Genomic DNA, 16,838 nt, shown 5'->3' on the forward strand with positions numbered 1-16,838 from the left:
GAGATCAGGATAATAAAAAAGATAGTCAACTCTGAAGCACACTCATTTCCCTTCCCCGTGTTAATATTCAAGCACAGGGGTCGGCAACAGTGGTGGGTTGCCAATTTTTTTACTATTGCCTTGGGGGCACAGGAACACGCGAGACGCGTCCGGGCAGGTGGGTGGAGCCTCCCGCTGCCTCCCGCTCCCGCTGCCGCTACTACCGGTTTGCCTGATCCAGACTGAACTGGAACCAAACCACCTCTGGTTGGTAACCTTAAACACCTAAAGAGCCGCAAAGGTCCTAACCAAAAGCTCAATTCTGAAGCCAGCCGGAAGTTCGGTTCCTCCACCATAAGAGGAGTCTCCTCCTAGCGCAGCGTCCTTTTTCCTCTATCTGTCCTAACCGAAAGCCCCCTCAATTGTGGAGCCAACTGGAAAACCCGCCCCTTGCCATAGAGCAGTGTTTCTCAACCTTGGCAACTTGAAATTGTCTGGACTTCAACTCCCAGAATTCCCCAGCCAGTGAATACTAGCTGGGGAACTCTGGGAGTTGAAGTCCGGACATCTTCAAGTTGCCAAGGTTGAGAAACATTGCCATAGAGTCTCCTCCTGGCATGTCGTGCTTCCCCCCCCCACACCCAAACCAGAAGCTCCTCTCAAAGTTGTGGTGCCATCTGGTGACAGGGAGTTGCAGAGGGATGAAAGGGCCACATGGAGCTCCAGAGCCGATGGTTGCCGATTCCTGTTCTAGCAGAATGAGACCCCACCCAAATGATTGGTAAGGAATCAGCTGCAAACTGAGGACTGTCGGTATTAGGAATGTGTCTTTTAATTGGCCATTAATCCTGCCAGTTCTTCACACCCAATCGGGTCCTCTCCTGGAAAATGCTGTTTACCTTCATATATGTGAAGGATCTGAGTCGGTCAAACTCAAACTCCATCTTGATGAAACCCTCAGGAGAAGATCTTTTGCTCCAGCCCACGTAGTCGTATCCAGGCCAAACCCGGAACTCTTTGGTTTGGGTGAAGTCATCCAGTCCCACCACTCCATCCGTCAACTGGCCAAGACCCCCAAAGTGTAACCTGCGTTATAAAGGATCCCAAGCAAAAAGAGGGAAAACAGGATGAGGAAAAGAAAGTCTAGGATCCCTCAAAACTCTTACGTACAGCACTAGTTCCATTAATTTTATGGAACATCTGTAAAGAGTAGGTACACAATGAAGTACAGAAGCAGCACTTAAACATATGCCCAAGTACCCCATAGGTCAGTGGTCGGCAACCTTAAATACTCAAAGAGCCACAAAGGTCCTAACCAGAAGCCCCCCCCCTTTCAATTCTGGAACTGACCGGAAGTCTGGTTCCTTCACCATAGAGTCTCCTCCTAGCACGGCATCCTTTTTCCTCTAACTATCCTAACCGAAAGCCCTATCAATTGTGGAGCTGATGGGAAAACCCAACCTAAAGTCTTGTCCTGATGCGCCGTGCTCCCCCCACCCCTAACCAGAAGCTCCTCTCAAAATTGTGGCACTGACCGGCGACAGAGGGATGAAAGAGCCACATGTGGCTCCAGAGCCACGGGTTGCCGACCCCTGCCATAAGGTAACCAAACTAGGAATGTTCACACTCTGCAATGCATAACAAGTGGGATTCAGAAGTGAACATTCTTGGACAGAGATTTATAATACAATAATACAATAATACAATAGTAGAGTTGGAAGGGGCCTTGGAGGTCTTCTAGTCCAACCCCCTGCCTAGGCAGGAAATCCTATACCGTTTCAGACAAATAGCGATCCAACATCTTCTTAAAGACTTCCAGTGTTGGGGCATTCACAACTTCTGGAGGCAACTTCTGTTCCACTGATTAATTGTTCTAACTGTCAGGAAATTTCTCCTCAGTTCTAAGTTGCTTCTCTCCTTGATTAGTTTCCACCCATTGCTTCTTGTTCTACCCTCAGGTGCCTTGGAGAATAGTTGGACTCCCTCTTCTTTGTGGCAACCCCTGAGATATTGGAACACTGCTATCATGTCTCCCCTAGTCCTCCTTTCTATTAAACTAGACATACCCAATTCCTGCAACCGTTCTTCATATGTTTTAGCCTCCAGTCCCCTAATCCTCTTTGTTGCTCTTCTCTGCACTCTTTCTAGAGTCACCACATCTTTTTTACATTGTGGTGACCAGAACTGAATGCAGTATTCCAAGTGTGGCCTTACCAAGGCATTATAAAGTGGTATTAACACTTCACGTGATCTTGATTCTATCCCTCTGTTGATGCAGCCTAGGACTGTGTTGGCTTTTTTTTTCTTTCCTCTTCTGTAATCCACTCTCCCCCCCTCCCCCAAAATAAGATCAGCATCTTCATTAATATTTGGGAACATGGGGTCCTTGGTGCTCCCTAAGCTTGGTTGTTTTCTTGCAGACATTTCATTACCCAACTAGATAACACCATCAAGTGCTGGAAGGGACTGAAGAGACTCCCTCCTAGCATTGTTGATGTTACCTAGTTGGATAATGAACTGTCTGCAAGCAAACAATCAAGCTCAGAGTGCACCAAGGACCCCACAGTAGTTCAACTCTGAGCTACAAATATTCCCTTCTGTTGGTATTAGGAAGATGCTGAACATTTGGTTTTTTAGATAGGTATTTCGGATGCTGAAGTATTAATGACGTAGGCACCCGAGATGTAGGGGCTGCCCTTTGGAAGTGCGTAAGTCTACTATGAACGGACTTGAACTGTGGATATTTACACCTATTTTTGGTTTATCCCTAAGTGAGTCATTTAAATTAACTTTGACCGAAGCCGCATAAAATCACTTACAAATAAATTTTAAAAATACATCTTCCTTTACACTTTGGGTATGAATGATAATCCAGATTTTCCCAGCCAAAGATTAGAATAGAATAGAATAACAGAGTTGGAAGGGACCTTGGAGGTCTTCTAGTCCAACCCCCTGCCTAGGCAGGAAACCCTACACCACTTCAGACAAATGGTTATCCAACATCTTCTTTAAAACTTCCAGTGTTGGAGCCTTCACAACTTCTGGAGGCAAGTTGTTCCACTGATTAATTGTTCTAACGGTCAGGAAATTTCTCCTCAGTTCTAAGTTGTTTCTCTCCTTGATTAGTTTCCACCCATTGCTTCTTGTTCTACCTTCAGGTGCCTTGGTGAATAGTTTGACTCCATCTTCTTTGTGGCAACCCCTGAGATATCAGAACACTGCTATCATGTCTCCCCTAGTCCTTCTTTTCATTAAACTAGGCAGACCCAGTTCCTGCAACTGTTCTTCATATGTTTTAGCCTCCAGTCCCCTAATCATCTTTGTTGCTCTTCTCTGCACTCTTTCTAGAGTCTCCACATCTTTTGTAAAACTCTCTGAACTCTTAGATGCCTGAAGGTGCAAAACTCTAGAAGACTGTAGTTACATATGACTGGAGAACACTGGAAGGATTGACCCAACATGATTTTGCAAGCCAACAGAGAATGAACATGTTGAATAACAAACATCCAGTTCAACCCCTGTTGCTATGCTTGAAAGCCACTCAGGAGCCTCTTACTCACTCACTTGCTGACACTGGACCCGTCGTAAGTGGAGTCATTCAGGTAGACCTGTTCTGGGACCAAAGGCATCACTTGGCCTAAAGGGGCTGTATAGGATTGAAGGCCATCTGTGGAAGGACACAAGGCATTCAGAAATAAGTTTCCAGCTTGTTATACCATTAGATGCAAGTCTCAGATGGGTTCTAGGGAGAGAGATTTTTCCACAGACTGGAGGGGGCATGGCTTTGTGTGCTGCCCACATCCTGCAAATGGGACTTCGCTTGTTTGTATGGATTGTTTTCTGGCATGCCACAGATCAGTGTTGGTCCACTGACTGAGAGTTGGGGACCCCTGATATAATGTGCTTCAGTTGAATATGGTAGGTTTGGAAAGACTGGCTAGCGTGGTACATGATTTGAACCCAGCAAAGTATATTCAAAAAGTCATGACCAGGCAGCAGTGCCTCAGATAGAAAGTCCATACAGAGAGTGGTAAGGACAGCCGAGAAGATCATAGGAAACTCACTTCCTGTTATTCATGATACTGCTTATAAGCTCTATGTGATTAGAGCTCAAACCATTGTTAGCGACCCCACACACCCACTTTACAGTCTGTTTCTGTTGCTCCCCTCTGGGAGGAGGTTTCAAAGTATTTCTAGCAGGACTACCAGTTTCGGTAACCGCTTTGCTCCCTATGCCATCCGTCTGGTAAACTCGCAAGATACGCTTTTCTCACCACGTACATGAATATATCCGAGCAAGACTGTTTTGTTTCTCTGTGTCATAGATGTGGGTATACGCATAATTTTTGTATTTATTTATTTTGTCATGTTTAGATAGTGTATATTGGAGGTGGAGACCCTTTGAGAGCTGTATGCAACAAAATTTCATTTTAATCTATGGCGATTAGTGTACATTCAAAGTGACAATAAAGTCGTTATTCTGTTCCTATCTCCATTCCCATTCCATTCTATTCACCCAGCCTGGGGGAAAAACCCCTGCTAAAACACACTGTACCCTCAAACAATGCAAACACTGTTTTACTCACCTTTCCAGACACAGCCGTAGAGTTCCACCCGCAAGCAGACGCTCATGACCCGATCTGAACGGGGGTAGAAGCGGACATACCGCGCAATGATAGGTGGGCCCAGATCCTTCAACACCACATCATCAGTGTTTTCATTGCCTGAAATCACCTAAGAGAAAAGGAGGAGTGAAGAGCGAAATGAAAGAAGGGTTGAGTATGGTCTAACACAGGGGTGTCCAAATTTGGGAACTTTAAGACTTGTGGACTTCAACTCTCAGAGCCATGCTGTCCACAAGTCTTAAAGTTCCCAAGTTTGGACACCCCTGGTCTAACGAGTCAACTTTGCCCGATCTGATGATTAGAGCAGCGGTTACAGGTAGTCCTCGATATACGAGCGCAATTGAGCCCGAAACGTCCGTTGCTAAGCAAGACACGTGTTAAATGAGTTTTGCTCCAATTTACAACCTTTTCTTGCCACAGTTGTTAAATGAATCGTTGCAGTTGTTAAAATTAGCAACACGGTTGTTAACGAAATCTAGGCTTCCCCATTGGCTTCGCCTTGTCAGGAGGGTTGCAAAAGGCGATCAGATAACTCCGGGACATTGCAACCGTCATCAATATGAGCCGGTTGCCCAGTGTCTGAATTTTGATCATGTGAACAATGGACAGTCATAAATGTGAAAAGCAGTCAGAAGTCACTTTCTCCAGTGCCGTTATAACAGGGGTGTCCAAACTTGGGAACGTTAAGACTTGTGGACTTCAACTCCCAGAATTCCCCAGCCAGCTGGCTGGGGAATTCTGGGAGTTGAAGTCCACAAGTCTTAACCTTCCCAAGTTTGGACACCCCTGCGTTACAACATCGCTAAAGAAATGTCGAAGACTATCTCCACTCAACCTTGGCAACGTTAAGATGTGTGGACTCTAAGGAGGGAGGGTCCGTGGCTCTGCCAGAAGATGGGGGGAGGAAGCAATATTGAAAAGATTCAGGTCACAAAAAGTAAATATATTCGAAACATTATTGCAATTGTTGATATAATGTAATTTCTGGAAGTGACACAAGAGATGATTGAACATATGGTTGATACAATGTAAAACAAAAAACTGTTACTGTTTATCTTTTACTTTTTGGTTTTCTCTTTTGTAAAAGTTGTGAGATTTGGGGGGGGGGGACTTCTACCTTCGGCACGATGTAGCTGTCAAAAACTTTTGTACACCTACTTACCCTTTCCTATAAATGTTTTTTTTTTAAAAAAACCCAATAAGATTCTTATAAATTAAAAAAAAAAGACGTGTGGACTCCAACTCCCAGAATTCCCCAGCCAGCCATACTGCTTGGGGAATTCTGGGAGTTGAAGTCCATGCATTGCAAAGGTGCCAAGGTTGAGAAACAATGGATTAGGCACAGTTGCATTCTCCACAAAACGATCCGCTTCCATGTTTTCCCGCTGCTAGAGAAGGAGTTACAAAGGTCCCCATTTTACCGTACCTCGTTGCTCCACCGGTCACGCCAAGGCATCCAGTGATGCCCGTCCCGCTTGTAATGGAGCCGATAAGAGCGAGCAAATTCCTTGCCATGGCCACCGGCATGACGTCCCTGCGTCCCCACCAAGGTGAGGAAATGCAGCCGCCGCAGGTCTATTTCCAGGTACTCGGCATCATTGGGATAGACGGGTCCTGCAGGGCACCAAGCTCCATCGCCCTCACTCAGGCCCAGCCTGTGCAACAACAAGATGTGGTTGTGATGTGAAGTTGTTGAGATGTGAGATAAAGGCCTTTTGGACTGCCTATATCACAGAGCTCGTTTTATTTATGTATTTGTTTTAATCCTGCCTTTATTGTTTTTGCAAATACCTCAACAGACTATTTATTCCTCCTCCACTTTAACCCCCACAACGGCCACTCTTGTGAGGTGAATTGGGCTGAGAGAGAATGACTGGCCCAAAATCACCCAACCAGACTTAGAACTCATGTCTCCTGGTTTCTATTACTATTTACCCTGCATTGCTATTACTATTAGTCTTCTCATCGTCCCTAACACCTATCTCCTCTCACTTATGACTGTAGGGCTGTAACTTTGCTGTTCTTATCCTTAAAATTTATATTGATATTGATTGTTTCCTGATTACTTATTTGTACCCTATGTTGTACCTTATGATTCTTGACGAATGTATCTTGTCTTTTTTTGTACACTGAGAGCATATGCACCAAAGACAAATTCCTTGTGTGTCCAATCATACTTGGCCAATAAAGAATTATGTTCTGTTCTATTCTATTCTATTCTATTCTATTCTATTCTATTCTATTCTATTCTATTATTCTATTCTATTATTCTATTCTATTCTATTCTATTTATTCTATTCTATTCTATTCTATTATTCTATTCTATTATTCTATTGCTTTATTTTAGTTTGATCCCAGTTTGAGATCACGTACAATTCCAATATGTTTTCACATTTCTCATCCCAGGGCAGACATCCCACCTATTATCCTATTATCCATCCATCCCATTATCTCTGCATTTGGGTTTATTTTTTTAAAAAAAACCTTTATTTTGTTTTCAACCTGCTTGTTTCTCCAACATCCACGGCTTCCCAATGAAGTGCACACATATACATGAGTTACCCTATTCTCCTATTTAAAGGAGGGATACAATTACTAATTACACATTAACTCAGTGTTTCTCAACCGTGACAACTTTAAGATGTGTGGACTTCAGCTCCCAGAATTATGTAGCATTGGAAACGGGGGGGGGAGGGTGTGTGTGGTATGATTCTGGGAGTTGAAGTCCACACGTCTTAAAGTTGCCAAGGATGAGAAACACTGCACTAACCTAAGGAGTGCGGAGATATTTTTAAAGTGGGTAGGGCAGACTTCTTTAGCACATCCAGTTCTTTTTGAATTTTGTTTTGGTTTTTTTAGAATGTTTGCCATGAGCCTCTGAAGAATAGGGGGAATATTGGCTCATGAATCACGACATTATTGCACAAAAGATCTGACTTCTTATCTGGCTTGGATATCTTAACAGAATCTGAATTGCTTGAAGGACTAATCTTTTCCCTGTTACATCTACCTGACCCACCAGAGTGGGGAGGCAGGAGGATTGGGATTCAGCCGGTTCGGGCGAACCAGATGTTAATTTTAATCTGATTCACCGAACTGGTAGTTGCAAGGACTGGCTGGCCCTGCCCACCACCCCTCCCAGGAGTCTCCACACAGCCCATTTTGGATGCCAGGTAAGTGAGGAGACTCTGGGAGGGTGAAAAATGGACCTACCAGAAGTATCGGAAGTCCAGAAATGGTACTGGAAGTACCGGAGGTCCAGAGCCAGGGGGAGGCCGTTTTCACACTCCCAGAGGCTAGAGGAAAGCCTCCGGGGCCTGAGAACCGTGAACATGCCCCCTTCCATGGTGCAGGAAGCAGGCTAGCCGATGCCCCCATGGCCACGCCCACCCAGCAACCGGGCAGAGAACTGGTTGCTAAAAAAATTTCAATCACACCCCTGGGAGGCAGACCTGTCTTAAAGAGGTCCATCTAGCGAGACCAAGAATAAAAGGGCCTTTTTTGTGATGGCTCCCTCTCTGTGGAATATCATCCCTGTAGAAATAAGACTGGCCTCCATCTTGATACAGTATTTTTTTGATATGGTTTGGCTAGCAGACCTGGAGATCTCAGGGTGATACGGAGCCCATCAATAAGGTTTATTTCACTGCTGTTGTTTGGGAGGGACAGGGGGGACAGGGGCGATGTGTTATTGGATTTTGTATTTGGGGTGTTGAGCCTGACTAGGTGGCTCAGTGGCTAAAGACACTGAGCTTGTCGATCAGAAAGGTCAGCAGTTTGGCAGTTCCAATTCCTAGTACAGGTCTCCTGCGTGAGCAGGGGGTTGGACTAGATTACCTCCAAGGTCCCTTCCAACTCTGTGTTTCCTCTGTAAGCCACCATGGTTACTGTGAGTTGGGCAGCCATATATACATTTTAAATAAACAAATAAAATTTCTGTAATTTACATCATTGAGTCTTTTGCCCAATGGCATCCTGATGTACAAATAGACGTATTGACATTCCTGTGGATTGATATGGATATGTTGATATTAGCTACTTCTCCATCTGCATATCTGATAGATCACTGATATTTTTTTTTAAAAAAGAAAGCTTTGTTGATTCCTTGTCATGTCAAGGAACGCTGTGGTTTTCCTTTATAAATTGATTCATACAACCGATACTTTAAAACACTTTCAAGTTTCATAAGTGGAAACTAATCTGGCCTAGAAACTATACATTAGAAATCACAGACTTCTCTCCAGTTGCTAATATCTACCAATGCAAGTAAACAGATACAACAGCAGGCGAGTACCTTAGAGTCCTTATGCAAATCATTCAAACTATAGATATTTTTGTACTGGGCCCCCAATCCAAATGAATGTTTTAAATGTAAATAAGGGCCCAGTTCCTAATCCCTAAGATACAGTGTATTTGAATATGTCAGGGGTGTCCAAACCTGGGAACTTTAAGACTTGTGGACTTCAACTCCCAGAATTCCCCAGCCAGCCATGCTGGCTGGGGAATTCTGGGAGTTGAAGTCCACAAGTCTTAAAGTTCCCAAGTTTGGACACCCCTGGAATATGTGTACATACCAAATGGGGATTTCCAGAACGGTCATCTCAATGGACAGAGCTCTAAGTATGCATCGATAAACAAATGTGTGAATCGATTACGTCACGCAAATTAAGCAGCGGATACCTTCCTCACCTGCTGTGTTTTGCGGCCGTTGAATCATGCCACGAACTTGAGGCTGAGAGAGCTTCATCGGGAATGGTGCGATCCTGCATGCCAAGCGCATACCGACACTTAGCTGTTAAAGGGAAAATGGGAAAGGCTGAAAAATACTCTCTGTTAGTGAATGTAGTCACCAGATAACGCCTACAGATAATCCTTGATTTACGGCCACGGTTAGAATTAGAATTTCTGCTGCAAAGCAAGGCAGTTGTTAAGTGAGTTAACTTTGCTTGTTGAAACCCAGCTGGAATAGTTGGAAACGACAACCACTTGACTCCGGAATGTTGCAACCACTGTAAATATTGTTGCCGAGTATTCAAATTTTTATCACCTGACTGTGGGAATGCCGTGGTGTTTGTAAGTGTTGGGGTCAGTCCTATAGCTCCCGCCGCCTTAAGAAAGGTCAGAACATTCTTAAAGATCCATCTCATCCTGGGCACCCTTTTTTTTTTAACTATTACCATCAGGCAGATGGTACAGGACAATAAAAACAAGGACAAATAGGCTGAAAAACAGCTTCTATCCCAGGGCAGTAACTATATTGAATTCTAGTGCAATATTAATGCAATATCAGGGTTTTTCAATTCAATTGTATAGAATGTGAAGCATGTTTGTTTGTGTTTTATATTTACAGTTATAATGTAGACTGAAGGTGGCATTTAATTTCATTGTACGAGGTGCAATGACAATAAAGTAAACTACCGTATTTTTCAGAGTATAAGACACACCTTTTTTGCTCAAAAAAGAGGCTGAAAATCTGGGTGCATCTTATACACTGAATACAGCATTTTTTGCCTCCTGAAACCCCGCCCCCTTCACCAAAATGACCGTGCATTGCCTTTAGGAGGCTTCCAGAGTGCTCCTGGGGGCTGGGGAGGGCAGAAAGGAGCAAAAAATGGGCCATTTTTTGCTCAATTTTGCCCCCCCCCCCCAGTTCTCAGGAGCACTCTATAAGCCTCCAAAAAGTTATTCATGCCCTTTTCTTGACAAAAAACAGACCCATTTTCATGAAAAGGCCGTTTTTGGGAGGTCTGCAGAGTGCAAAAACTTTTTTTTTAATTTGCCTCTTCAAAATCTTGATGCGTCTTATACTCTGAAAAATACGGTAGCTAAATGAGTCACTTTATTCAGTACCATTGTAACTTCAGACAGTTGCTAAATGAATGGGAGATAAGTTGAGGACTACCAGCATAGGGACCTAGTATGTTACTGGTTCAACTATGACCTAATGCAATGAATAAGAGCCAAAAGAAAGTCAAGTATAAAATAAGTGGTATTTGGCTCAACAGTAGTAACTGTGAGAGGGATCTTGGATTCCTAGAGGACAACCATTTAAATATGAGCCAGCAGTGTGCAGCAGCTGCCAAAAAAGCCAACACAGTTCTAGGCTGCATCAACAGAGGGATAGAATCAAGATCACGTGAAGTGTTAATACCACTTTATAATGCCTTGGTAAGGCCACACTTGGAATACTGCATTCAGTTCTGGTCGCCACGATGTAGAAAAGATGTGGAGACTCTAGAAAGAGTGCAGAGAAGAGCAACAAAGATGATTAGGGGACTGGAGACTAAAACATATGAAGAACGGTTGCAGGAACTGGGTATGTTTAGCTTAAGAGAAAGAAGGACTAGGGGAGACATGATAGCAGTGTTCCAATATCTCAGGGGTTGCCACAAAGAATTATCTGGCCTGGCTCAACCGTAATTTTTTCATTTTCCTCCTGACTGTCTTTTTTAAATTTTAAATTTTTATTGTATATTGGGTTTTTATTAAACGGGGTATGTTAATGGTTTTAATTGTCTAAATGTTGTAATCTATTACCTCCTCCGTGCATGTATGTCTTTGTATATATGTATGTTTATATATGTCCTATTGTACGCCGCCCTGAGTCCTGCTTGGAAAGGGAGCGGCTAATAAATTCAAATTCTAAATTCTAAGAAGAGGGAGTCAAACTATTCTCCAAGGCACCTGAGGGTAGAACAAGAAGCAATGGATGGAAACTAATGAAGGAGAGAAGCAACTTAGAACTGAGGAGAAATTTCCTGACAGTTAGAACAATTAATCAGTGGAACAGCTTGCCTCCAGAAGTTGTGAATGCCCCAACACTGGAAGTCTTTAAGAAGATGTTGGATAGCTATTTGTCTGAAACGGTATAGGGTTCCTGCCAAAGTCCCTTCCAACTCTGTTATTCTGTTCTGCTTATAGCAGGGTTTAAAGCCAATATTACCAAGAGGCATTTCTTGATAAATCTTGGACTAAGAAGCTGCCAAGGTTGAAAAACATTCTAGGTAGTCCTCAACCACAATTGACACTACAATTTCAGTTGCTAAGCAAGGAGACTTATGAAGTGAGTCTTCAACTCACCAACCCAACTGAGCCCGAAATTTCTGCTTCTAAGTGAAACAGGTTTGTTCCACTTTAGGACTTTCCTTCCCACAGTCGTTAAGTGAATCACTGCAGTTAGTAAATTTGTAACATGGCTGGAACTGATTTCCCCATTGACTTTGATTGTCAGAAGGTTGCAAAAAGGGATCATATGACCCAGTGGTGGGTTGCAGGTGGTACACCCCGGTACAGGCGTACCGGAGCCTGCTCGGAGCACCGGGTACCGTTCCAGTAGAGTGCTCCAGAGGGCCCACCCGCCCACTCGCGCTCCTTATCTGTCCTTTAAGCCTTCGGCACTTCCGCGCACGGTGTGTACAGTGCCTGTGCGACGCTCTGCCGAGCAGCTGGAGCGTCACGCAGGCTTGCGGAGGTGTTGCTGGCAGGTACAATGCATGCGCGCGCCATGCACGCATCCATGTAGGCGATGCTGGGCCCGTAGCGGTTGGAACGGTATCCAGAACCCACCACTGACATGACCCCCTGCACACTGCAACGTCATAAATATGAATAGGCCCAGTACTCTTAGGCCCAGTACTCTTCAACATCTTCATCAATGATTTGGATGAGGGAATAAATGGGGAACTCATCAAATTTGCAGATGATACCAAGCTGGCAGGAATAGCCAACACTCCAGAAGATAGGCTTAAGATACAGAAGGATCTTGACAAACTTGAACATTGGGCACTATCTAATAAAATGAAATTCAATGGTGAAAAGAGTAAGGTTCTACATTTAGGCAACAAAAACGGAATGCACAGGTACAGTATAGGTGATACCTTACTCAGTAGTAGTAACTGTGAAAGGGATCTTGGAGTCCTAGTGGACAACCATTTAAATATGAGCCAGCAGTGTGCAGCAGCTGCCAAAAAAGCCAACACAGTTCTAGGCTGCATCAACAGAGGGATAGAATCAAGATCACGTGAAGTGTTAATACCACTTTATAATGCCTTGGTAAGGCCACACTTGGAATACTGCATTCAGTTCTGGTCGCCACGATGTAAAAAAGATGTGGAGACTCTAGAAAGAGTGCAGAGAAGAGCAACAAAGATGATTAGGGGACTGGAGACTAAAACATATGAAGAACGGTTGCAGGAACTGGGTATGTTTAGCTTAAGAGAAAGAAGGACTAGGGGAGACATGATAGCATTATTCCAATATCTCAGAGGTTGCCACAAAGAAGAGGGAGTCAAACTATTCTCCAAAGCACCTGAGGGTAGAACAAGAAGCAATGGGTGGAAACTAATCAAGGAGAGAAGCAACTTAGAAATGAGGAGAAATTTCCTGACAGTGAGAACAATTAATCAGTGGAACAGCTTGCCTCCAGAAGTTGTGAATGCCCCAACACTGGAAGTCTTTAAGAAGATGTTGGATAGCTATTTGTCTGAAACGGTATAGGGTTTCCTGCCTAGGCAGGGGGTTGGACTAGAAGACCTCCAAGGTCCCTTCGAACTCTACTATTGTATTGTATTGTATTGAATAAGTTTACCAAATGTCTGAATTTAGATCACGTTCAAAGAGAAACTGGGCGAGACATCTGTCTGGCATTGTATTTTTTTGAAGTATATTTATTTTGCTTTATATGTCTGGCATTGTATTAACCCACATTCATGTACCAAGCAGAGAGTCAAATGGAGTCACCTAACTAACTGGTTCCTTTCAAAGGTTCTGATGTTTCTGTGTTTTCCACTAGGTGGTGCTCTAATTTCACATACCAGAAGAGGGAGGCCACCAATTGAGTGAGTTTCAACAGAAATTTGAATCCAAACATAACAAATCCAAAAGATAATTTGATTGATTCAAGAAGCAACAACATGACTCAGCAGTTAATTTGGATTCTTTCAAGATTCCCCCCCCCTTATCAAATGCTGGAAGCTTTTTGGAATTCAGCTCAAAAATGAAAAGCACCTGAGGGGGGGGGGGAAACACAGGGTGACTCTAAAATGAAATTGAAATTGTTTGGTGGTAGCATTCAGTACGGAAGGAAAAACAAGGATATGATGTCAAATACATTATTCACTGATGGATTTTTCTCTCTTCCTCAACAGAGGCAGAATACAGAATAATAGAGTTGGAAGGGACCTTGGAGGTCTTCTAGTCCAACCCCTGTTAAAGCAGGAGACCCTACACCAGCGATGGCTAAACTTTTGTCATTGTGTGCCAAAAGCATATGCATGCGTGACTATGCACCCCCACCCCTAATGCAATGGGTGCACGACACGCCCCCTTGCACATGTATGCGCAACCCCCACACTCTCCCTCCACCTCCTGCATGCGTCCATCCCCCTGTGCATGTGTGACAGAGACCCAAAAATCAGCTGGCTGGCACGAAGCGCACATGCACGGCGGAACTGAGCTGGGGCAACGTCTCGCATGCCCACAGAGAGGGCTCTGCGTGCGACCTGTGCCATCACTGCCCTACACCATTTCAGACAAGTGGCTGTCCCCTTTCAAAAGCCTCCAGTGATGAAGCACCCACAACTTCTGAAGGCAAACTAATTCCACTGGTTAATTGTCCTCATTGTTAGAAAGTTCTAGCTTGCTTGATGACTTGGCCTAAGGAGGGTTTTCCTCTAAGACTGGAAACGGGACTCTCCGTTCTCTTCTTCTGCAGTGGTGCACATGTGATGCTCTGCCACTACGTGTCAGCCTGAGAAAATAACCGCCAAAAAAAAAAAAAAAAGTATCTTGGAGGAATGTGAAATATTCCAGGCAGGAGGAGCTCTGGATGGAGATCAACTGACCACTTTGTTTCCACTTGACACATCAGGCCACCACATCACTCAATGTGTCCCCTGGAATGTTTATGGGAAAGCAAACACCCCAATTGGCACCTCGTTTCCTTTCCCCTTCATGACACTTTAACGGGCTGGAGGTCGCCTGCAAAACATTCCCTCACGGAATACGCCAAGCCGGGAACAGGCCATTCTTCCAAGGCTTCTGGAACACTCGGGAGGGCAACCTGTTCCAAGGTCAGAATGTCCCATGAGGGAATGTTTGGAACTTTCCTAGGCTCTGGGCATTGGTCCTATCAGTCCATCTTAGCTCCGGCAAGGACGTTGCTTCAGTTGTCTCCAGGCACAGCATTTGTGCTACTACACGCCCTCTTCACGCCCTGTTTGCCTTCTTAACACCTTCTGGGAGGAGGAGGAGGAGGAGGCTTGGTGGCATCCGAAGCAGAACAACCAGATTCAATCCCTGTTTTGTTCCCCTAGAGCATCAACTTTGTGAACTCTCAAGTTTCCTCTTTCCGCTACATTTTCAAAATGGACACTGATTAATCTATATAGGTATGGCTGTGTGTGTGTGTGTGTGTGTGTGTGTGTGTGTGTGTATGCATGTAGGTATGTATGTAGGTATGTATGTAGGTATATGTATGTATATATATATACAGATATATATACGGATAGATAGATAGATAGATGATAGATTGATAGATGATAGATGATAGATGATGATAGATAGATAGATAGATAGATAGATAGATAGATAGATAGATAGATAGATAGATAGATAGATAGATATCCATCATCTATCTATCTATCATCTATCCATCTATCTATCTATCTATCTATCTATCTATCATCTATCTATCTATCTATCTATCTATCTATCTATCTATCGTATAGATATATATATCCCGTGTAATCTTACATGGGAAAAGACCTGAATACAACAAGACTATAAATATGTATATATATGTGTGTCTGTGTTTATGTGTGTGTGTGTACATATACACAAACACATACTTAAATACACACATTCTTAAATACACACACAAACAAAAATACCATGTTTCCCCAAAAATAAGACAGGCTCTTATTTTCTTTTGACCCCCGAAATAAGCACTTGGCCTCATTTTTAGGGAGGTCTTATTATTTTTGAGGTGTAGGAGACCGCGAGTGTGGTCACCTCATGGCTGCTTCTGCTGTGTTGCAATATTTTTGGGGAGGGCTTATTTCTGGGGAAGGGCTTATTTTAGCTCATGTGCTCAAAAGCCCGATTGGGCTTATTATCCGGGGAGGTCTCATTTTGGGGAAAACAGGGTCTGTCTGTGTGTGTGTGTGTGTGTGTGTGTGTGTAATTTCAGCTGCAAACAAAAACTCAGAAGGTGGTCTCCTCTGGATAAATACAGTAAGATATCTTTTATGGTCATTTTTTTTTACTGTGAGCACACCGGCCCACATTAAAATGAAATTTGCATACACATACATAACACACGCATACACACGCGATGCATACTTTTCAGAGCAGGCAACAGAATTTCATTTTTAATGTGGCCCACTGTGCTGACAGTAAAAAAAAATGACAGTAAAGGATATATCTTATCTACCTAGAGGAGGCCACCTTCTGAATTTTCGTTTGCCCTGAAAGACATTGTTCTCCGAAGGTCTTGTGGATTCAGAGCTGCTTTAAACAATCCCCTTCAACTGTAAAGTTTATTTTGTTTACTGGTAGTCCTCGTCTTGCAACAGTTCATTTAGTCACTGTTCAAATTTACAATGGCACTGAAAAAAGTGACTTATGCCCGTTTTTCACATTTACGACCATTGTGGCATCCCCACGCTCCTGTGATAAAAATTCAGACACTTGGCAACTGATTCATATTATTAATGATGGTTGCAGTGTCCTGGGTTCACCTTTTGTGACCTTCTCACACGCGAAGTCAACGGGGAAGCCAGATTCCCTTAACAACCAGGGTAGTAACGACTGAAATAATTTTGTTAACAACTGTGGCAAGGAAGATTGTAAAATGGGGCCAAACTCGCTTAATAAATGTCTCACTTAGCAACAGAAATTTGGGGCTCAATTGTGATTGTAAATCATGGATTGCCTGCATTAAATAAGTTTATATGGCTGCCCAATATAAACTGCCAGATGACTCTGGCTGGCAGTTTTTAAATTTTTAGTGCAAAACTAAAAAGTGACTCTGTTCACTCTTATTTCCTGAGGTAATTTCAATATAAATGAAATTGAATTTTTTTTGCCCCTAGGCACACCAACAAGCTACTCAAAGGCAAGATACTGCTTGCAACCTTTTCTCCCCAGAACAGGCATCCTCAACTTATGATCATAAAGGAGACAATGGTTCAATGGTGCAATTTTGCCAAAAACTGGAAGGAAATACCATTTTTG

General features: G+C 43.5%; 1 protein-coding gene across 3 annotated transcripts in view; it reads right to left on the minus strand.

Annotated features, from left to right (window-relative positions):
* Positions 1-16,838, minus strand: part of DDR1 (discoidin domain receptor tyrosine kinase 1) — a 92,847-nt gene that overhangs the window by 30,252 nt on the left and 45,757 nt on the right. For all 3 annotated transcript variants that reach the window (XM_081960872.1, XM_081960871.1, XM_081960873.1), the window contains exons 3-7: positions 9,294-9,396; positions 6,031-6,259; positions 4,566-4,713; positions 3,544-3,646; positions 879-1,065 (exon numbers count right to left, since the gene is read on the minus strand). In XM_081960872.1, coding sequence (XP_081816998.1) covers positions 879-1,065; positions 3,544-3,646; positions 4,566-4,713; positions 6,031-6,259; positions 9,294-9,396 — 770 coding nt within the window. The remainder of the gene's footprint in view (positions 1-878; positions 1,066-3,543; positions 3,647-4,565; positions 4,714-6,030; positions 6,260-9,293; positions 9,397-16,838) is intronic.

This window comes from Natrix helvetica (assembly GCF_964273705.1).
Source record: "Natrix helvetica genome assembly, chromosome: 1".
Lineage (NCBI taxonomy): Eukaryota > Metazoa > Chordata > Lepidosauria > Squamata > Natricidae > Natrix > Natrix helvetica.